Source organism: Anomalospiza imberbis, chromosome 1 (assembly GCF_031753505.1).
Source record: "Anomalospiza imberbis isolate Cuckoo-Finch-1a 21T00152 chromosome 1, ASM3175350v1, whole genome shotgun sequence".
Taxonomy (NCBI): domain Eukaryota; kingdom Metazoa; phylum Chordata; class Aves; order Passeriformes; family Viduidae; genus Anomalospiza; species Anomalospiza imberbis.
The window spans coordinates 25,023,117-25,046,024 of record NC_089681.1 but is presented as its reverse complement, the minus strand read 5'-3'; the positions used below and the strand labels follow the sequence as shown (position 1 = coordinate 25,046,024).

The 22,908-nt window shown below is 38.1% G+C and overlaps 1 protein-coding gene across 6 annotated transcripts in view; it reads right to left on the bottom strand.

The window, feature by feature from the left end:
• RUNX1T1 (RUNX1 partner transcriptional co-repressor 1) overlaps nucleotides 1–22,908 on the bottom strand; it is a 110,371-nt gene that overhangs the window by 63,271 nt on the left and 24,192 nt on the right. Inside the window, exon 1 of one of the 6 annotated variants that reach the window (XM_068185158.1) lies at nucleotides 12,207–12,418. The exons of the other annotated variants lie outside the window; for them this stretch is intronic. Coding sequence (XP_068041259.1) covers nucleotides 12,207–12,213 — 7 coding nt within the window. The 5' untranslated portion in view covers nucleotides 12,214–12,418. Of the gene's footprint in view, nucleotides 1–12,206; nucleotides 12,419–22,908 lie in introns of those variants that run through there. 6 annotated transcript variants of the gene reach the window in all.

The window sequence follows — 22,908 nt, the reverse complement described above, 5'->3', positions numbered from 1 at the left end:
AATGAGAAAAATAAAGAAAGAGGAAAGAAAAGCCACATGAGCCAGAATCCCTCACTGCTGTTATTTCTCCACAAGCGGAAATGCTCCGTTCAGTCATGGCTTAGGAGGCATAAACATCATTGAAATTCAAAAGCAGCTCTGAGAAAGAGGACGCCTCAATTGGTATGCAAGTGGTGTTTTCTCGCCCTGAATACATTATGAACTTGCAGCATGCTAATATGCCATGCTATCATAAGCACCAGATGGAACAGTAGGCAGTGTATGTCCCATCAAACCTCAGGAAGATGTATTAATGTTCCTGCTCTTTTTTTTCCTTCCCCTCCCCTCTCCCTTCCCTACTACAACCCTCAGCTGTGTCCCCAGACTGGCACATTTCGTAGCATCAGTCACCTGCTCCCGAAGCACAGTTCTCCAGGGTTGCCTCATCTTCACCAGGTGGTGCCAAGCATCTTTTCAGTCTTTTTTATCGCAGAAGGTAAAGGCCACAAGATGTGTCAGGCTGTGCTTACTGAAGGGTACCGAGTACAAAAGATAACATCATGAGATAAATGATAAATGAGAAAGACTTTGGGTTTAAAGCTAGCACAATAGTTTTAAATTATGTATAAACGGCACAGCACAAATTTTCCCCTCAGTACTATTGGTGAATGAAGAATTGGGGAACAGCAGCAAAGGGAAAGGTTTTCCAAGTAATCAAATAAAACAGAGGAGACTGGATTAAAGATCTTTGAACTGAATTCCTTTTTTCACCACACTGGAAACCTTTTCACAGAAGATGTACACAGTTCAACTGCCATTTATAGGGTAGGGGCAGGCTTTAATTTTAAATCAGGGTAAGAAAATGGCACACAGGCAAATTAGCTTACAGGATTTTGATTTTTAAAAATATATATTATTCTAATGATATTGCTTGGCTTTTGTGACTAACAAGTTTCTTAAAGCTGTATGTATGATTCAAAAGACACTGAAAATTTTAATACTGCTTCACATCATTTATTAATTCAGTCTCAAGCAGGTTTTATATTACTAAAGAGAAATGTGATCTAGTATTCTGTATGTGCATAGACATACAAAATGAAAGCACATATTTTCTGGTATCACCTGAACTTCTCCTATCTATTCATAGAAATAAGCTTCCTATTGAAATATATGGTTTGCAAGAAAACTTTTTTCTTCTGCTTTTCCTGTTACTGTGCTCTTCAGAATACAAAATAAGATCCTCAAGACAGAAAATTAAGAACATGTGAATTCAAAGCACAAGTAAGAAAGACCAGAGATGGCTGAAGAAAACCAAATCAGCTTTAAAGCATTTGAAGTTTGAATGTTCAAGTATTTTTAAACAGTTTTGTTTTTCAGGGAGAAATCACATCAGTAAACATTTTGCCATTTTCTGATATTTTATGAACCACCTGCTGATTTGCAACCGCTCTCACTATACATGTAAATTTATTATTTTCATAACAACATTAGCCTTCTCATAAATACAGTCTAATTCTACAAGATGCTGAGTATTTACAACTCACATGAACTTTTCTGGGGATTAACATTGCTCAAAACCTTGTAAGAGGTACATCCAGAAGTTATCTGTTGCATATATTAGAAGTATTTTTCCAATTATTAAAGGTCCGGTTGACAGGGATTTCTGACCACATATCCAATCCTAACTAAAACAAAAAAAAATTTACCTTTTTCATTCAAACAAAGCATGTTATGACTGTAATTCAGAAATAACAGGCATTATTCTAGCATCTCTTAAGTCCAGAAAGGCTTTAATGTGAAGATATCTTAAGGATTGAGTCAGAAATCAGATCACTTTTTTTCTTCTTTCTTTTCCTACTGAATATTGGGGGACTTGTTTTGTTTTTTAATATATAGCCTTTAAGGGTAATTTGCTAAACTATGATTTACAATGCGCAAATAAGTCTATTTAAGTCCATTATCCTGCGTTATAAAGTAATTTCTGACACCTTAACAGCACTCAATTTAATTACAACACACTGAAACTGTATAGCTGACTCCCAGAGGAACCAGTTTTGATCAGAAGATGATGATGTATGCTAGCTGCTGATCAGCTTTCAGCACCAGATCTACCATCAGCTGTTTTCAAGAACAGTATCAGAACATCTGTATCATCATAGTATTTTGTGTTGAAAAGCCCTCCAAAAGCTAGCAATTGCATTCAACAATGTGCACATACCCACACCTGTAAGCAGACACATTTAAAACCCAGCAGCTTTACTGTAATGACTAAAGGAGACCAAAGAAACAAACAAAAAAAAACCACAACAAAAAAAAAATCAAAACAAAACAATCCCCCCACCAAAACACAACAATACAAAACAAAACAAACAAACAAACAAAGAAAACCAAACAAAAACCCCCCAAACAAATGGGAAAAAAAAAAAAAAAAACAAAACACAAAGAAACCCTTTTGATTCTGATTCAGTAAGCATCAATTTCTGCACCAGAATCCCCATTGGGAAATTCATCACGGCATCTATTCTGTATCTAGTGTGGCAAGACAGCGAAAACACTTACAGCCTCCAAAAAGAAAAACACTTGTGACAAAGCTATTAAGCATTGCTGGTGATTAAGCAATGGACACTCATTATTTCAAGACTGTCTTGAACCAATGCCCCAGACAAAACCACGCGATCATATCTGCTGCTGTCAGGATGAAATCAAGGCATGATGGTTTTCTGTATTCCTTCACGAAAATGCAAGTTACTCAGCAGCATCCACAAAGCTCTTCCTGAGAGAATACAGAAGTTAACTATGGAAAGAGTATATCATTTCTCTTGTGGCTCTACAGAGAGATGCAGGTCGATACCTTAAATTTAGGTAGTATTTTTACCTTTGGAGCTTTTACAGACTCAAAAACAGTTTGAAGCAAAACCTTTAAGGCAGCATAAATTAAAGGATTCTGTTTCTGCTGGTGTCTGAAGATTAAATACCATTACTTGCCTTGCTCAAAATGAAAGGAATTGGAAATTACTACTCTACCGACTGACATGTCACAGGAAGAAAACTAGCTGCTGAGCTGGCAAGCAACCATGCAAATCAAACCCAAAATGTAGAGGAGTCTGAAGAGGGCAAAGAAAGGCAGTAACACTGGCTTTCCAGGCAGAGACCTTGCTATACATGCTCTGTAGACTCGGCTTTCATACCAAGCTCTCAATCAAAGCTTCATGCAGATTCATCTCTTGTGCAGCAGACTCACTTAATAGATGTAGAAAACTCAAATACATGTTTGCTTTTACAACCAGAGAATAATGTAAAGAGAGATGCAAGTAAGTTAACAAAAAAAGGTAAGTATTCTTCAAAATACTTGAAAAATTTAACACGAGAAACATATATAGTATTCTCAAAGAAGCCACTATCTCACTTCTCCATTTTCAAGGGGACAATGGAGTGTTCACGTTGGCTAATAGGAATTCAGAAAAGAAAGATATACACTCCTTACTGCATAGATCCCCTTTAAAAATTGCAAAGGACTTTGCTTTTATTTCTGAAGATGCAATGCAGTCAAATGCTGAGCTCAGTGTAAAATAATCAAATATTGATTTTAATGAAGTAATTTACATTACTTCTAAGATCGAATATGGATGAGATTGACAGAAGCTCTTTCTCTTTTAGGACCCTAAAGTTAGGAGATCCTACAGTGCCATGGAAGGATGAACTCAACCAATGTGGACCCCTTGAATTCTAGAAACTTAGTTGTCCTCTTCCTGTCAGTGGAAAAATGAAAACTAAAAACGCCAATCCCAAGAGGCAGTAAACTCTGTTGCAAACCAGTTTCCAAGAAGAAAACTGATGACTTTCAAAGCTAGTAAATGACAGGGCCATCTGACCTTGATGGATATCTAATTACACCCATTCTTTTACAAACTTAACCACAATTGCTTTAATGAGCATCTTTCCACTTTTTTTACTGTGTGTTACAAGGTCCCTGTGTTTCACTCAGGATTTCCCTTCCAAAACTGACAGAAATCCCAATACTTTTTAAAACAGAATGAGATTACTGCATATCCCTGTTTTTAAAAGACCTTTTTTGTACACTGCAGTGTTTATAGTATAAAATGTCCAAAAGAGTGTATCTAGTACAGTTCCAGGCAAAAAAAAAAGTAAAAGTAACACTGTCACAGAAAATGACCTCTTCTAAATTCCAGTGAGACAAACTTTCTCCTAAAAGGAATACAAATAAGTGTGTGCAAATCTAGCAGATATAATTACACAATCAACAATTATGTGGTGAAATGGACTGGAAAAATAAAATTAAAACAATAAATGTTAATTTGTATTTGCTAACCATGGAAGATGTGGCTGGCGCTCTGCAAGGTACAAAATACCTTAAAAAAAAAGAGGCTCTTAAAAATTCAAGAAATGATATGAGGAAGTTGCATATAGGAAAGTCTATCTAGGTGACATTCATTTGGATTATAAAACAGCTACAATGAAAATTCAAGGCTGTATATACATGCTAATTCCTTTGGCTTAAAAGGGCCACCAGAATATATTTGGAATGCACAGTTTGGAAGCAAGAATCAATTTATGGCTGCATTTTCCTATGATGCGAGTGCACACATTTTCCAAACTGCAATCTTGTGGCAGGAAGAGTATTTGAGTCATGTGTGCTTGCATGACTCACAAAATACATATTAAGGAGAGATCTGAAAGAAGGAAGGGGAAAGGCCCTGTATCCCTAACTGGGAGATTACTCGTTTAGCAGGATGTGGTTTCAAACAGGAGGACAGTAAGACATTGAACCTAGCATCGCTAAAAGAATCAGAGAGAAAGGGGGAACTACAAGAATCTGCACTGGACATATACAGGAAAGCTCCCACGGCTTGGAGAAGAGGATTATAAGCATATAAAGAAAATTCCAGTAATGCATTAGAACTGATAGAATACCAAGTAAAATCTTAAATATGCTTTCCAAATGACTTATTTAAGAGAGTAGTGCCTTAAACCCCAGAAAAGATGTATTGATAAGCAAGAAAGGGCAATGGACTTTGAAAGGTAAAACATGTTCCTGCTTCTTGAATAATTTCAAACTTCACTGCAGTTAATTAAGCATATGCAAATGCCATTTACTCAAATCTCAGTTCAATACAGCAACCCCCATTTTTAAACAAAGAATGGATATTGGCTTGACCCTACAGCAGATCTGCCCAAATTTGCAGTATGCTTGAAGGGTTACCAAAATACATTTTTCTTCCTTAATCCTCAGCATCTCCTCCAGGAGGTGATCAATACCAATTCCTTTCACACTTCTATTTCCACATTTCTTTTGGTCTTTGTCAGGTCAGTATTGTCAACATGCAAAAATAACAGCAGAGCTTGTTACACTCTGCTTCTAAAGGGATGTCCATAAGAAATGAGAACCATATGAGCACTACTCTTAATAACTGTGTCCTCTGCTGATGGTATTTCCTTTTGAACTTCAGAAAGATTTCCTGTCACCTTTGACTTACACTTTGTGCCTGTTTAAAAGTACAGTTATGTTGCAGGCATAGCTTCAGAATATTTATCCACACTAATACCTAAATATCTGGCTGGAAAATTTTAACAAATTCAGATGTGGGAGTCCTACCAGGTAATTTTTCCTCATGAAAATTTCACAAGATTACCAGATCCCAAGAGCAAGAAGAAGAAGAAATAAATCTACAACTCATTATGCAACATCATGATAAAGCTCAAGTAAGGCTCTAGGTTCATGCCATAAGAATTTGAGGAGACTTTCAGAATTCGGATGTGTTCAGTATCTCTTCTTTAAACCAGCTGCAGGAACATTACTAACAGGTGGTGTGCTGCAGCACAGGGACAAAACTAAGAGGTCTGTGAAGCTTCAGTTGAAGTGTCTCCTCTCAAATCCCAAGGTCTCCAGCAACTTCTTGTCTCAAGCTGTTCTGCAGTTAAAGCTCACAATGAGGCTCTTTCTCCACAGTCTGCCTACAACTTGCAGTAAAGAAGAAATGACTAGTAGAGAAGAAATAAAAATAAAACAATAAAAACAACAGCTCAGAGAAATAAATTCAGCTGTGGTATATGGAAGCACAGCTCCATGAGCTGCCAGAGGACAAAGGTGCAACCCTTTCAACCAGCATTGAGCCTGCCAATTCTGCTCTTCTACTAGCACACAAAGTCCATTCATAAAGCTACAGATCAAACAACAGCTTCAGAGCAGATTCAATTAATCCCTTTAGGTGTTTGAAGACCAACATTACTGAAATTTCCCCCAAAACACAACACAGAAGCCAGTACCAGGGGCTGCTCTGTTCTCTTCTACAGAGCACAGGTCTGAAGCACCTCAGATTGGGTGTCCAGAACAGTTAACAGATCCAGCAGAACAAAGAATCATTATGCAAGCTGAAGTGACCTTAGGAGATTGAGACAGTCTATGCCCTTTTGTCTTAAAGAATGTGAAGTTTAGATAAAGTTGCCATGGGTTTGTCCGATACAGGATCTTCAATAAGGAAAATATTACTCACTTCCTCTCTGAAAAAGCAGTTTTAATGTCTGACCATCATTATGGTGAAGAATTTTTTCCTGGTATCTGCTTGGGCTTTATCACAGTCTATTACTTGTGGCTTTTACCTCTCATCTTTCTATGCACCTTGAGAAAAATTTGGCTTCATCCATCTTCTCTACACCCTCCCATTCGGCAGTTGTAGACAGCTCATGACAAAAAAGATTACATAAAGTTAATTATATTTAACTAGTAACTGCCTACAGCTCACAAACAGGAAAATTCCTGCCTTTCAAGGGCCTCAATAACTTGGAAACATGGAATCCACAGCATTACTCTCTCCTCCAGAAAAGCTGTCCATATCCTCACCTTCAGAAGATTGGCAAGTAGAAATGGTTTGTATAAGATACAGCTAGGTAAGATAGAAGAGTGAGCTTTGAAATTTTTTTGCAAGATTTTGGAGTGGAAGCCTCACTCTGAAAGTGAAACACACAAGTTCAAATTCTCCTTCTGCTTGCTCGCACTCAGGTCTGGAACATATTCCTTTAGCAGTGGGGAAAGCTACTGCCCATTTTCAGTTTATGGGAGTAATCTCCAACACTCTTGTCCTACCCAAGAACTGAACAAGAAACATATTAAGAGGAAACGTGGCTCAAGATCAACAGCAGCAAGGGGAAAGCGGCTCCTGCACTGGTCCTGCTCTTCATCTGGTGATTCTCATGTACATGAGCAGAAAGAACAAATGTACATCACAAAAATGCAACTCAGTGCAGAGACGGCTGAGCTGCTGGAGAGCTGAGCCAGTGAATATAGATAGAATGGTACAACGTGGCAAGGACTTCACCTGCTTCACAGAGGAACTGCGTGAACATGGAGTTAGCATAGCAGTATCTTGAAAGAAATAAGCCTTGCCAAGTGGGCCAATATGGCTAGACTGTGTCTGTGTGTAAGTGAAAATCCAAGCACTGCTGTGCCCTGTGTTTTTCCCAATTTAATCTCTACTTGCCTTAGCATTGCTGGCTCTATGCTACATTTTACACCACACACATTTCTGGGAACAAAAAGGAAGCCTACACTTGTGAAGAGATCAACATTTCTAAATATGCACTAGGCTTCCTCTGAGATTACCTACCAGATCCAACTGTGTGAACAACTCAAGACACAGAAATGCTTCAACTCCAAAAAGATATTGGTGTGATCTCAGCACTGGGCTGCTTAACCCTGTCAATTCTGAGGGAGACCTTGTCATGCACAAATGCAGCTTGACATGATCAAGAAACTTGAAAGCTGTAACAGTTGTGCACCTGGGAATGAGGCAAGTTAGAGGCACAGCACTTTGGATTTGGAAGGCAGCTACTGCTTCAAGTGCACAAGTTGTTTTGTGTCCTGGAAGCGAAATACCAGGCTTCAGCTGTTTTTTTGTAGTGATATCCTTGATGTACATACTTGAAAGAAACAAGGATGAAGCAAACAAACCAGAAAACTGGTAGAGGTATGCGTGCATGTCCTGAAAAGGACCAGGTATCATGTCCTCTACTCTTAAATGTATCTATTTCTCTATATGGACTTTAAACTGGTGTCTCACATAATTTCATTTTATGCAAAATTCAAGTTGTCTTTTCAAATTGTATACACAGAGATCACATTGATTTGCAAGCTGTGATGATCATGCCTTATATATGTGAGTGTTGAGTCCAAAATCTTCAAATCAAGATGTGACTGGTGCTAAACACCAAGGGAGTGCCTGTCCTGACAAACTAACTCAGCTGTTCTTCTCTAGCTAAGGGCCTGAGTTATAAAGCTTTCAGTCTTCTCAGGAAGAGTGTTTGGGACCCTGATGAAACAAATATACAAATATATATATATATATATATATATATATATATATATATTACACACACACATATATATATAAAAAGTATATTCATTCCTGCAGCATGATCTGCATTCCATGATGTGTTACTTTCCATGCATGTGTATCATGAGGCAGTTCACAGCCCCATAGGTTGAAAATAAGAGCAATAATGTTATGCAGACTTTGGAATTTATTACTACCATAAAAGACAAAGAAACTTTAATACTGTGAAAAGCAAGTCATCACATGTCACCTCCCACCCCTATCATACATATCTGAAGAACCCAGTGACCCACAGTCCTCTTAGGGAAAGAGCTGTTCACTCGTAGCTGAATCCTGAAGATCGTTATGTAGGATGATTGGAATAATGATGCAAAGTTAACACTCAGACTTAAGTATTTCCAGACACATTTTCCCTATTTGGCAGGAAACTTGTTTTGTAATACACAGAGTCCTCCTAATATAACAGCATAGCAACTGCAACTTAGAACAGAACAAGTCGGTTAATGGACTGTTAGGCCACTTTTGCTGTGTAACACCATTTAGATGCATATATTTAAAAAACAGGTGGATAATCCAAATGTTCAGTTACTAGGACACTAACAGTTATGTCCATGGTAATTTTGTTTCTGTTCTTTAAACAAATCATCACTTGCAAGCACTAATGTTAAAACCAGAAAGCTACTCTAGTACACAGTGGCTATAAATGCCAAATCAATTTTCAGCAGATAATAAAGTCCATGTTTTACAATCAGCAATACACTGTTTTACTACCCAAAATGTAAGCTAATAATATATAGCTCTGCTAAATGGAAAATGCAGATATGCTGTTAAGAAATGGGCTGGCTGTGAGATGATGGATCATTTCTGCCGGGACCTTCTTAAAGCTATGTGCAAATGTTTTGAAAATATCACATGATGTGGCCATGTGTTAAAAATTACAGCCAGTTAAGTTCTCTGCTAAGAAAAATATGTGGGCAATTTATGAAATGCACTCCAGGATGGAGATATCTTAAGTAAAACCAGATTTTGAAAACAAACCCATTTTTTTTTGAAACATGAACTTAAAAAAAAAATAGTTGCAGCCACATCTGGAGAGCAGAAGTAAAGAAAGGGTGGTCTGACCTAATACCAGGCCATCTTCTGAAAGAGCAGCATTATTTCTGGGCTACAATGACTGTGATCACTGATTGTCCTTTTAAGGAAACCATGCTGAATACTGCCATGGGCAATAATAAAGCATTTTGTAGGCCAACATCTGTTCTTTGAAAGTACTATAAAATGACTGATAGATTTGTAATGTTTCATAAATAAAGTCTGGAATAAACAGTACCAAAATTAAAAAAAAAAAAAAAAAAGAAAGAAACCAACCACCACATTCACAGTAATCAGAGAAACTGGTGTACGGTATTAGATTTGAACACTGTTCCCCCAGGAACAATTACTTAGAGATAAACGCTTCCTAGAGTTCACTACACAGAATGACAAAATGGTTAACTTGGTTACAGCAAGCTGCATGTTAACGGGATTATCTTTCTGGAGACTTTTCTCAGAGTTGCAGCAGTGCCTTCACAGAAGTCTGAATGGCTTTAACAGCGCTTCATTAGGCAGCCCCACTGCTGTCGCTTTGCCCCCACAGGAGAGCGAGGAGGTGAGCACCCAGTCGCAATTATAACAGTATGAGCAATTCATCTTTGAAGGGCAAATTTAGTTTGTGTAATTGTTATCGCCACACATAAACCAGAACCCGTCTTTTTTACTTCCTGTTCTTTCCCCAAAAGAAGGACTTCAGATGTCAGAATCACTAAAGGGATGGTTCTGAAATCAAGACTTCACACATACACAAAAGGCACTGACATAATATCAGATTACATAAAAATACACATCCTTTTAATCTCCTGTACATAATGTGCTTACTTTTAAAATACAAAATCTGCCCCAGATGGCTAATAATGCCCATTTGAAAAAACACAACACCACAATATTAAAGGGCTAAAATATGCTGTGAACAGATTGAGAGGCAGTTCATCCTAGAGGAGAGCAAAAAAGTGCAGATGGGTGTCAAAAATAGCCAAGTGTCAGATCTGTTCAAGTATCTCCATTCTGGCACATGCTCCCAGTCACAGCTGTCAGTGTATTCTCTGTATCCAAGTGCAAGGTTTTCTAACACTCAGAGCTGACATTAAAACACACTTCTTGCTTGCTACTGCTTTAAGAGAATGCTGCAAATAAAAGATTTATTTAATGGTAAAGCTTAACGAGTATTGATAAGGGCATACATACTTGAGTGTGGCACATGCCATTTTGATTAAAGATGCATGAAATTTTAACCAGCAGGTAGATTAAGTAATTTAAATGCCAAAGGCTTAATAGGTTTTCAAAAATGTCCACTCTAGGCATTCCAACAGTTTGCCAATAGTACCGAATAATGCACACAAGGAGCAAAACTGGTAAGATTGTGTCATTTTAGTACACCTTAATACAACACAGAAAGAGTAAACCACAGGAGAAGATGAGTTTCATACAAACAAAAGGGAAACATCAGTTTATAAAAATTATGCACAATGCAGACTTTTCCTAATTAATGGATTACCGTGGTATTTCTAATAAAGACCATATTCCCAGGAATGCAATGCATGCAAATCAAATTTGATGTTTAAAGGGTTAAATTGACCTTTCATAGTCCTCAGTTGTTATCTATGCAAATTAATTTGCCCATATTTCAACCATATAAATCCTCTTAACCTTGTGCTTTGAGCAAACAGAGCCCACTTTCTCGTTACAATCGCAGGATCAGCAAACATACCAGCAGTAGGGTATGACAGTATACAAAAATCCTAAAAGGAAAACATTCTTCCAACAACTGGCAATACCTACATGCAACTGTGGCTGCAGTAAACTGGCAGATACTGTTTCAAAACACCATCTGCGAGGTGTACAGACTCTCTGTGATCAAGCATAGCCTCTTCTGCCTGTCCTACCCAAATAATCCACAAGAACCAGCCAGCTGTAGGATCTCTAGCCCTGTCTTTTTTTTATCCAGAACACAAGCTGTTATAATCAGGCACATGGCTTTCTCCAGACCTTACCAAAGGGGGGAAAAAACACAAACAAAACACACCAAATTAAATCTACTCAATCGTTGTCAAGCATCTTATAAAACCCCTCAGACAAATCTCCCTGCATAGAAGCATTTTTATTGGCAGTAACACTTATCAATAAGACAAGTGATTGTAAGATCCAAGGGTAATATTTTCCTGAGGAAACTGACCTATTATAACTCCCAGCTCCACAGCAATTCCTCTAATTCAGCAGATTTTTTTATTGTTTTATATTGAATCAACATATTTTGGTGATTTGCCTGGTGACAGTGAAGGGCTACGATTTAGGACAAGGCTGGAATAATCTGTTTTATAAATCTCCCTCACTTCTCCAACATAAACAGCTTTTCATAGAGATAATTTCAGCTGATGGGTAAACGCTGTGAATGATCTCCTACGATCAAATGTTTGCAGATTCAAGGTACAGCTGACAGTCATGAAAGCCAGCCCAAAGCTGTATTTCTCTTTGCTAAAAATGATCCCCCGTGCAGAGACCTGCACCCACAAAGCTGGTGACTTTCTGCTATTTCTATTCCTTTTCATTGAAACATCCAGTCCTGCTGTAAGTATCATCTCTAGCAGTTCACTTGCACAAATTCCCCTCCCCCAAACACATACACAACAGAATTAGCATCCGCGATCGCTCCTACCCGTATCAGCTTGCAAATCACCCTCTATATTAAAAGAGAAAAGATAAAAAGAGAGAGGGAAAATATACTATCAAAAAACTATTAGCGTTTCCTCATTTAGAACCGAAAGAGCTGCAATCATTTCGACTCACCAGGCATCCTTGGATAAAATATACCACACTGTAAATGGCTCTCTCCTAAAAGCAAGCTTATTTAGGGCTCAGTGCCTCCTGTTCTGGAATGAACAGAGAGAAGCGAGGAGAGCCATCAGAACTGGCTGTGGCAGCGTAGCTGGAGGCAGGATGCTGGGCGCGTGCGTTTGCCAGGCAAAGACAGATGGAGAGCTGACACTCTGTATTGCACTTGGAGCAGAAATGTGAATGATGACAGGAGCACATGTGGCCTTGAACCCAGCCCTGTCTCTTCAGGCAGAACAATGACAGGGATGTGTGTGCAAATTATCACAACCCCGGCTCCCCTCAGCTGACTCCTTTTACTCTACCTTTCACACCAAGTTCCAGATGACCAAAGAATAGAAACTAAAATGCAGAGTGATAAGCCAAACACTGAATTATTCATTTTTTCCTTAAAAGTTAACCCTTTCCTCTGCTGACAACAATTAAAGAAAAGGCATCACTTTGAATCAGCTCTCCTCCAAATGTGGAAAAAAACATCATTCTTTATTTTAACAGCTGTAATTTTGCAGTTTGTAAGACCGTGTCTGTTTATTTAGCTGGAAATACAAATTCTGCATAAGCATATACAAAAGAACTTCTCTTCCCATCCCACTCCCCCCTTTCCCACACTTCTGTCATTATTATTCTCCTTTACTATAGGGAATGGAGTATCAAAATCACTCCCTCTCTCAGAGCCACAGTAGTATGTGTAAAATAGACCACACTTAGAAAGCAGACCACTTACATTTTACTATGGTGCTTTTAACCCCCTGGGATTCTTCCATTGATATGTTTCAAACATTTGCAGCTTACTCTCCTTTACCTTGCATAGTGATCCATGGGGGATGAAAACAAAATCTTCCCTGTAAAGCTTTTTCAAAAGCTAAACAATCATGTCCTCCCAATTTCTGATTTTGTGAACCCCTTAAATGTTTATCCTTCACATGAATAAGGTATGCCTGGCTAGATTCAATTCACTCTTCCCTATTAAGCTTTAATGGACACCATGATACATAAAACTACAAGTCTTTGTTATAGTGCTTTATCTAAAGCTGGCTATTTTCTTCTCAGCAGTCCCTCTTTAGTCCTTTGTAAAACATCTTTGCCTCTCAGAAGAAGCATACGCTTGACTCGCATGCCTTCTGTAGCACACAGCTTTGCACAAAATTCTAGGCACAAGAAAAAATACTGTCCTTTTTAAAACTCTCCTCCCATTCAGCACTTGCAAAGTGCTTTAGTAACGAGCCATTTCTCCATCAACTAGCATGTAGGTCCTGGTCCTGGTTCTGACTTTGCCTTTACGTTATACATTCAAACCTTTATGGAAAGGCAACAATTCTCAGTCGGATCTTCTCAGTGTAAGGCCTGTCCTTGTGTACTTATTTATGCACCCCCCTGATTTTGTGTTATGCCATCTTCTGCCTCTATTAAGAAGAAACAACTCTGCTTTTAGGCCTTCCTCTTCCTTCCTCTACCTACCATGGAGCCTGATAAAGATCTGTTTAGGAAAAGGACACACATGCAAAATTAAGCAGAAAATAATAGTCCCTCCTAATGTCCAGACTGAACTCATTAATATTTCTCACTTAATGAAAATGAATCATTTAATTGACTGGTATTTCTATAATATCTTTTTAACACAATCTAAGTGGTACCCTTAGGTTTCATTTATATGGGAGAGAAATTACAAACACAGAACTGGCAAATCCAAGACTATCAAGAAGAAAAGGAGCAGCTCCACTGCCCCAATAAACAGCCTGGCAGTAACAACCTAATGTGTCTACTACTTGAGGCATGTCTTGTCTTCATCTTCATCAGACATCTATCGTATTGAAGTTCTCTATGATGGATTTTTTAAGTGTCAGAGAGCCCAAGAGAAACATGAAAACCAAAACATGAAAACATTTTCCTGATCACTTTCATGAAAGGGGGAAAAGCAGAGGGGCAGAGGAAGAGAAGCAAGGGAAATGGAGACAAGTCTGGGCCAACAAGGCCTTTGAAGACTTTACTGTCCTTTTATTATTTGATGCACTATTTAAAACCAGTCAGTTAGTATTGTATTTGCTACGTTGTTTTTCTTTTGTAATGCTGTACTCTACGTGAAAGGAAAAACATTTTCACAGTTGGAAATACAACCTTTCATCAACATAGATGCAGCCTGAATCAGCTTCAGAGTAGAAAGTAATGTGTCAATGTTGATGCATTTTAATAAAACCAAACAATATTCACTCTTTAAAAGAAGGTCTTAATATCAGTACATTGTAAATCCACAGACCATGGCTCATGAAATTGAACTTCCATATGCTGTGCGATTATGCATCTTTTTTCTGTGTGTAAAAAGCCTTTTTAAGCTGTTATCAGACTACAGTAATTGCCACTTAAATTGATCCACGTCAACAAAACCTGGATCCCTGGAGATTCTCACCTAGAAGTCTGCTCATAGAAGGGACTAACAGAATGCCTGTGCATCTGAGACTACTTCAGCATTTTCTCAAGCAACCAGCTGCATGAATAGTTTTCCTCTCTCATTATTTAATACACTGAGGCAGGCTGCAACCCATTTGGCAGTCCTCCCTGAAGTAGTATCTGTGGAAATGTATTTGCTTTCCCCACCCCCATTTCTAATGCAGTCACCTAAAGCTTGCCCTAGAAGTTTTTGCACCACGTCTAAAATTTTAGCAGGCCAAGCAAAAAGTGGACAGCCCATTCTGTAAAATGATTTTATTCTCCACCAAGAAAGGAAAGACAGTGGTTTTAACACAGAACAGTTCTGCTGCATCACAAGAGTCAGAGTACTGTCAAAATGAAAGGGATACAAAGAGAATGAAAAATCCACAAGACAATCTAGGGCCAGTTTCTTTATGGTGCACATTACATTACACCATCCTGGGTGGGCACCAGCTCCTTCTCTGACCATCACTCAAAAGGCTTTACAAAATAATTTTAAAGTCTTCCTCTAGGAGTCCTTAGTTTGAAAATGGGGAGAGGAGGCAAACCAGTCTCAATAGTCTTGTATCTGATGAGGAAGTAAAAAGATTTTTATGCAGCAGATGATATAAGGTAGCCAAGACATGGATCTGATGGAATAGGGAAATTCCTAATGACCATCATGTGAAAGTACAGAGATTGCCTTTTGTGCAAACCCAACTTAATACCAGGGACTGGAAGTCCACTGAAACACATCTGTAGTTAATGAAAGCTCTCTATTAACAGTGAAGGAAGAATTTAACTCAAAGCTTTTCTGTAGGACTTCTCAACTTCCCGCTCTACTTATAGCAGACTGTTGTGATACATTGTGACTTCACACAGTGGGTATTAAGTGAGTTAATTCAAAGGAGCTGAAACCTCATTGATCCTAATTGAAAGCAATACACCCAACCAAATAGTTTTCTACCCCATCTGCTCTGGCCTGCCACCAGCTATTCAATACAAGAGAATTAATAGTTTCAGATATTCTAACAGACCCAATAAAAGCACTCATTTAAGCAGGACTGCATTAACAAAGTGAAAAACCAAGGGCAAAATGGGTTCAAATGGAGCATTTTACTCCTAGTTGGCTTTAACAAAGCTGAATAATGCTTATTCTGACTTTTTATGTGCAAGACTTGATAAACTGAATGAGAAGGCACTCAATGATCAGTCAACGAGCATTGATGAATGGTCATTAGGACCCCCCCAATCTCAGGGAAGGCCATTCCACAAAGTGGCACACCAGCTTGAAAGGGCGGACTCACTAATGTCCAGATTTCCCCGCTTGCTTGTTCCACTTTCACTTTCAGACCACTGGCCACCAAATGAGGCTGACATATTGGAAAATAATCTTTTATGGGCGAGTGGTAAATAAAAATGGAGGCATTAGCTGGGCTTTCAAATTCAAATCTACTAGTTTTGTCAGCCCCAAAACGTTTTGATTTTCCACCCAGCTGGAAGCTATTAGTGTTTTCTTAAGGCATCCCACTGACAGGGCAAACCCACCTAATGTGTGAGCTGTGGAGCTGATGTGGGGGACAGAGGACAACCACTTCTGGATGCTTTCTTAACTTTGTTCAGTTGACTGTCCAACCACAGTACAGTAAAGGCAACACCTTCAGGGGAAGCTCAGTAATTTCTTGCAGCCCAAGTATCTCTGATTGCCCGGTGCAATGGCAGCCCATCTAAGCCTGTAATGGGACCCTCAGTGCAACTTTTTCCATCACATTGTACCTAGCCTCCCTTGGTTTTTACTGCACTACCACAAAAGGCTCGAGCTACCCAAGAAAGGCACTTCTATATAAACCTTTAATTCTTTCCTTGGAAATCGAATTTAAATATTCCAATAAGATATGTGCTTATCTGTTAACTGCAGCTCTTTATGCACGCAACACAAAACATTTGCCAGATAACACTAAACATTTCCCTTAGCATTTCCTTATTGGCAAGGCTTTCTGGACTTCTGAAAAAAGACAAATGAGACATTTAAAACATACACTGCTCTGTGAAACATAGACTAATTGAGATTACCTTCACAAATCAAACACTGAGCAGCTGAAAGGTAGTCACCAAGGTGGGAAGAAAATATTCTTCGTTGTCTAAGACAAACTGTTCATGATGTTACCTCAAGTACTGGATTAAACTCATTGGAATTGAGAAAGCATTCATGTCTTTTCAGTAAAGAAAACTTGTAAGTTATATCCATATTTCAACAACGCTCCAAAGAGTATTTTTAATTATTGTTAAGAAAGGGCAGCCTTGACAGTGCATTAGAATTAACAACCTAGAGTGCCTATTGCTTTTTGATCAAAAAATGCCCCAAAATTAATTTTTGTTGAACACACAGAAATTCCAGTGACATTTCGGGTGCATTTCACATTTTAAAACAATGAAAATATACATTTAGACCTAACACAAAATAATAGTTCCATACAAAAATTAACTGACTCACAGTGGGAGGGACAACATTCAGGCTCTAAAGAATACATGCTCTTTTGCTCTTGATATACATTTTAGTAAGACCACTCATGTGGACAAACTCACATATAAGTGTACCTGCCTTGGGGTCTATTTCTTTCACTAGATCTAGGCTAAACAAGTTTTGCCTTTTATTTTTATTAAATACTGTATTTTCTATAATGTGGGTAAAGTAAATTAGAATTGACTGCTAATTTCTATCATCATTTGACTTCAAAGAAAATTACCACACCATCTGTGCACAGACACCACTCATGCACTTTAGAAAATTTGATATTGATTTGAAAATATTTCTGAAAGAAAATACCAATGATGCTGTCTCAGTCTCACTAACAGAGAAAGTACACATTCAGTGTGACCTGGAGAAGCCTGGAAGAGAATATCTGCTCCTGCCGAACTATAGCCATATTTTAAGATACAAAAAGAAGGAGAAAGGGGGAGGGCATGCAGGAAGGGGGGCAGTGAAGGAAAAAAGGGTCTCAAGCTATCAGTTGCTTTTTGACTTGAAGCTCAGGGTGTTTGTTCATTTAACATGGGTAGAGAAACTCCTTCTACTGTAGTATATTAACCTAAGTTTTGACCTCTAATCGATGACTTTTCAATGTATAGGATCTCCATAATAAAGATAATGTGGAGCATATTTGTGTGAAAGCATATCTACCACTAGTCATAAATTTTAGCCTTGCATTTTTCTCTGTAACATGTCAATATTTGTGACACTAACTAAACATACTTTATTCATTTGACAAGGATTGTTACTTCATATTGAAAACTTTTGTTTCAATGTCACCACCTCCCAGTTTTGACTGATGGTGAGTTAGTTTTGTTAAAATGCACGGGGTGATAGCGTATGCTCCAGTGAACTTTCCCTCCTCTCAGCACCAGAGACAAAAACCTGCAGCTCTGCTCTGTGCTGGCAGCCATCTGGCCAGCTTTCTCTCAATGCCTGCCCCACACCACACTGCAGGCAAAATTTCAGGGCTCTAGAGCTCTGTGGAGCTATTCATGACATACCAATTTCACATTTTCTGCTTGTATGCTTGCAACAATAAATGCTAATGAGGACTATGAATGACATTTTTAAAGACAATAAAAAGGTCTCCAAATCCCTTGCATATGGAGACACTATTTTCTAAACTTCACCTTCTGTTAGGGAGCCATTACACTCTAAAGGGAAAAAATAACCTAAGGAGAACAATGAGATGATCAAAGCATAACCGAGTCCTTAAGAATTCCAAAGAAAACAATGGTTGCAAAGCTAGCTTAATGACAGACAGATTTTATGCTGATGTACAGCACTAACACTTAAGCATAGTAACTCTCTTTTTCAATAATACTGCTACTTCTCATTGAAGGGCTCAGAACTGGGGGGAAGGGAGGGGGGGAGGGGGAAGTCATAGCAAATCCTCCCTTTCACTGATCACATATAACTCTACAAGCCACAGACTTGGACTCAGCAATTACTAATCTCTAGATGAGTCCAAAAATACTCTAAATAAGTCCCAGAATAAACTGTAATTACTAATGGATTTGGAATGCTATGCTTTCATAGAGATCTCTGTGCTGACAAAGTGTGGCCAAGACAAATATCAAATTATACTTTCTTTCCACAAATCTGCCTATTGCAATACTATTGCTAAGAGAAAGGAAATGGAAAAGAGAAAGAGAAGAGAAGAAGAGAGAGAGAGAGAGAGAGAGAGAGAGAGAGAAAGAAAGAAAGAAAGAAAGAAAGAAAGAAAGAAAGAAAGAAAGAAAGAGAGAGAGAAAGAGAGAAAGAAAGAAAGAAAGAAGCTGCCTTTACTCTGAGAAATGTATTTTATATTAAAGACTACTTCCCATTATTAGGAAGATTAAAAACACTTCCAGAAAAATCCACCAGGTGGAGCAAATACACAGCATTACAAAACATTTATTTATGCTCGTACTGCCATTTTCAACAGGGCGAAAATGGTTTATATGCAAATATTCTTACCTATTGACCTCTCTTCTTCACTCTTTTGTCATATATTGATCAACTTGTATTTATTTACTACATTTATAATGGTACAAAACTTTTTTCAAAGGGGTGTTCACACAAATCTATTGTTCCTGACGAGCTCAGTATGAATTTGCAAACCACATCAGTCATCGGAAATATAAGGGAAATTAAAGTATTATATTGTTCAACATATATATATTATTTTTCCAACAATATAAGGATATGGTTGTGCTAGTAAAACACACTGACAAGCATTCAGAAAATAAAGCTTAGTCTTACATCAGTTAGCAAAATCTTTGCACTGGCCTCCACTGTAATGGGCAGGAAACCTGGCCATTCTGCATGTCTGGTTATGTTTTTATACAAACAGTAGTGCCCATAACATCACACCAGTGCCATTGGACAGCATGTTGGTGTTTACTATTAATGCTTTCTTTTAGCATGACATCTGTCAGGTACTGAGTAATTTCAAGAGGGCAAGTGAATGAGGACTGTAAATAAATATTTCAGCATATCTAGGACAGCTAAGTATTATTTCTCCATTTAAATTATTTGCTTTCCAGAGCCAGGTGAGAAAGTCACCTTATCATCAAGTATTTTCTGTTTCCCTGATGAATTAGGAGGTCTAATGGAACAGAGGCGCAGGGGGGCAGATTTTTACATGAAGAGAACTAAGTCCAAACAGAACAGTGGTTCTTTTATGGATGAGTTTTCTCACAGTTATAATAGGACAACCCACTGGCAGACTTAGTAATTGTTAAAATGCCAGACAGTATTACCAAATGAACTAATGCAGTTCAGCATCTGGAAACACAGCAGAACCAGTACACAGACTCATTCAACTCTTGATGATAGAAAAGCATTATCATTTGTAAGTGACAAAAGGAAGACGCTGATTTCAGTAAAACCTTTTTCTTTCCATTGTTTCCTTAGTTATACCTTCCATCACATTTTTCTCTCACTTTTCCAATCACTTTCCTCTGTTTTCTCTCTGGCATCACATCTACTCCTAAATTCATGCCTCTGGGGCCACCTTCTCACTCTGCTACACATCTCTCTTCTCCAGCCTACTATATGACCTGCCTCTGCTCCAGCTGCCTTGGACAGTTATCCTCTCCCACCTCCATCAACCTTGACAGCTAAAAGATGTTCCAGAATTCCAAGGTTTGCGTACTAACATATTAACCACAATTAGCACATAAATTGAATAGCAACAACCAGCAGTATAACACTGAGGGAAAAATACCGCGCCAGTTACATTTCCATTACAAAACTAAGCCAGAATGATATTCACCTAAAGTGCTATTAAAGGAGAACATCAACCTCCCTGGAAGCACCATGTATTGTCCTAATGTCTGTGCTTCTAGTCTGATCCAGATGAATCCCATCATACCTAAATAAAATTAAAATACAAAATCTTTGTTTCTTTAGGAACTGGGAGGAGCCTTGAGGAACACAGGCCTCTAAATATAATTTCATTTTATCTAATTGTGTTGTACTCCACACGGTACTTCATGTAGCCATTCAGAAGAGAAGCAGAAAAATACAGAGAAGCAGTAAATGTTTGGGCACAATGCAAGATGCCAGTTTTAATAAAGCCCAAACCATGTTGGGAACTATTATCCGCAAGAACTTTCCTTAAGCAAGATTATCACAGCAGAGGCTTTTGGAGATGGCCACAATAAATATTTTTTTCAAAGAGAATGCTGATTTAGAACCATTATCACCAAGGAATTTTTGAGTGGCAACCCTGGTGTAAAGACTACCATTTGTTATTTGTTATTTTCAAAGAAGCTCTAGACACCCAATGGGTAGGAGGAAAGACAATGTGGTGGTTGTTGTCACCACACATCCATGGAGAACTTTTCAATTGATTGACTGCTGGTTGAGGCAGGCAATAGTTGGCTAGAGGTCATGGACAGTTCATTGGATTATGAACTCTGCAAAAAAAAAAAAAAAAAAGGCAACTAAAACACTGGAAAAGACAGACACAACTTAGAGGACATGCAAAGGTTTAACTAACAGACAGCGCTTTCAAAGACACACATAATTTCCCTCACATGTACAAACCCTGTATATCTGTCATGTTCCATTCAGGAACATGAGACTGACCGCAATGCATAAACCATCTTTTTTTTCATCCTACAAATACAAGCAATGCTTATTTAAATTATGGCTTCTTTACAATATGATAGGACAGACATTTAAAACTACATGTCTAGGTAATCCACTTTTACTTAAAGGCACCTTTACACCAGAGTAACCATGGGATTTTGTATTGAAGAAAGGGGCCTGATTAGAAAGGTGAAGGATTATTGTACAAATTTAAGAGTTCATTAGATCACAATTATCAATCTGATAACACTGTTACAGCTCTTTTATTACACCATCCCCTGAAAATGCTTTTCAGATGGGGGATTAGTGGCACAATAGATGACAATGACTCTTTGGTCCACCTGCTCTGTAGCTGACTCCTGTCTGTGACTGCATATGCACACTGAAGTTTACCTCCCTCACTCAAATAGTCCCCAAAATCCTTACCTGCAATGTTTGCATGCAAGAAGAAAAGTATGCCCATACATCTGTATTACAAATTTCCAATAAATATTAGCAGGGAAAATCTAACTAACTGCTCAAAAGATTTCAATCTCACCTATGAAGCACCCAAAATCTCTAGCACATTAATATATATGCTGAGCCTGTGGGCATAACTCTACAGACTGGACCAAAAGCCTTCAGCATGAAAGGAAATGAAACCTTAGTTAATTTTCAGCTCTCCTTGTCTCTTCCTGCAACCACAAATATCTTTCTTGGACCAGCTTCTGCCCACAACAAAAAGAGGCAATAGTCACATGCTACACTCAGTTCTACTGGAAGCCCTTACTAATTATATTCCCTCCCTCTACTACTTGTGATTTTAAGTGATTTTAAGTTCTACAACTACTAATACCACTATGTTATAAATTCAAGTATTGAAATTGTACAAATAAGTGTAATATTCTTCACTTATCAAACAAGAAGCCATACTTTAGTTCTTCACACACACATATTAAAACAATCAAAGTAAAACAAAAACAAACTAACAAAACCAGACAAAAACCAAAACAAAACAAAAACAAACAAGACCCAAAACAACCAAACACCTATTCAAGCCCTTTGCCCATGTAAACATGCAGTATCTTTCAGCTATAGGGAGGAGCTTTATATGTTAATGAAACACTATCCATCCACGGACCCAGACCTGAACGCTGCCTGTGACCTCAACAAACAGCACCTATGAGGAGCAAGAGCTTTACAACAACTTTACAACAATTTTAAAGCAACACTTTAAAATTGAACACCAAACTGGACATCTAAGAAAATCACATGGATAAGAGAATGGAAGCACTGATAGCTGCCATTATTGTTTTAATGGACCAGAAACAAACACTAGCTTGGTTTGAATCCAGGGGACAAAGAAAAATAATTCTGCCAAGCATGCTTAAAATGACAAACTTAATATGCCAAGCATGATGATTATGTGAGAACTACAAAAAATATACCATTTTCAAAACTTTAACTGTTGCACAGAACAAAATTCACCTCAAATAATTTGCTTCTCAGAAGGTTTGATTTCTGAAAATAAGAGGTCAAGCAAGAGAAGAAAGAATCAAATAGAAGAAAAAAGACGCAAATTCGGAAGAAAAAGGGTTAATGTTTTGTTTCAGTCAGTGTATACCAATGCCAGAATTACAAGGGAAAGACTAAAAAGAG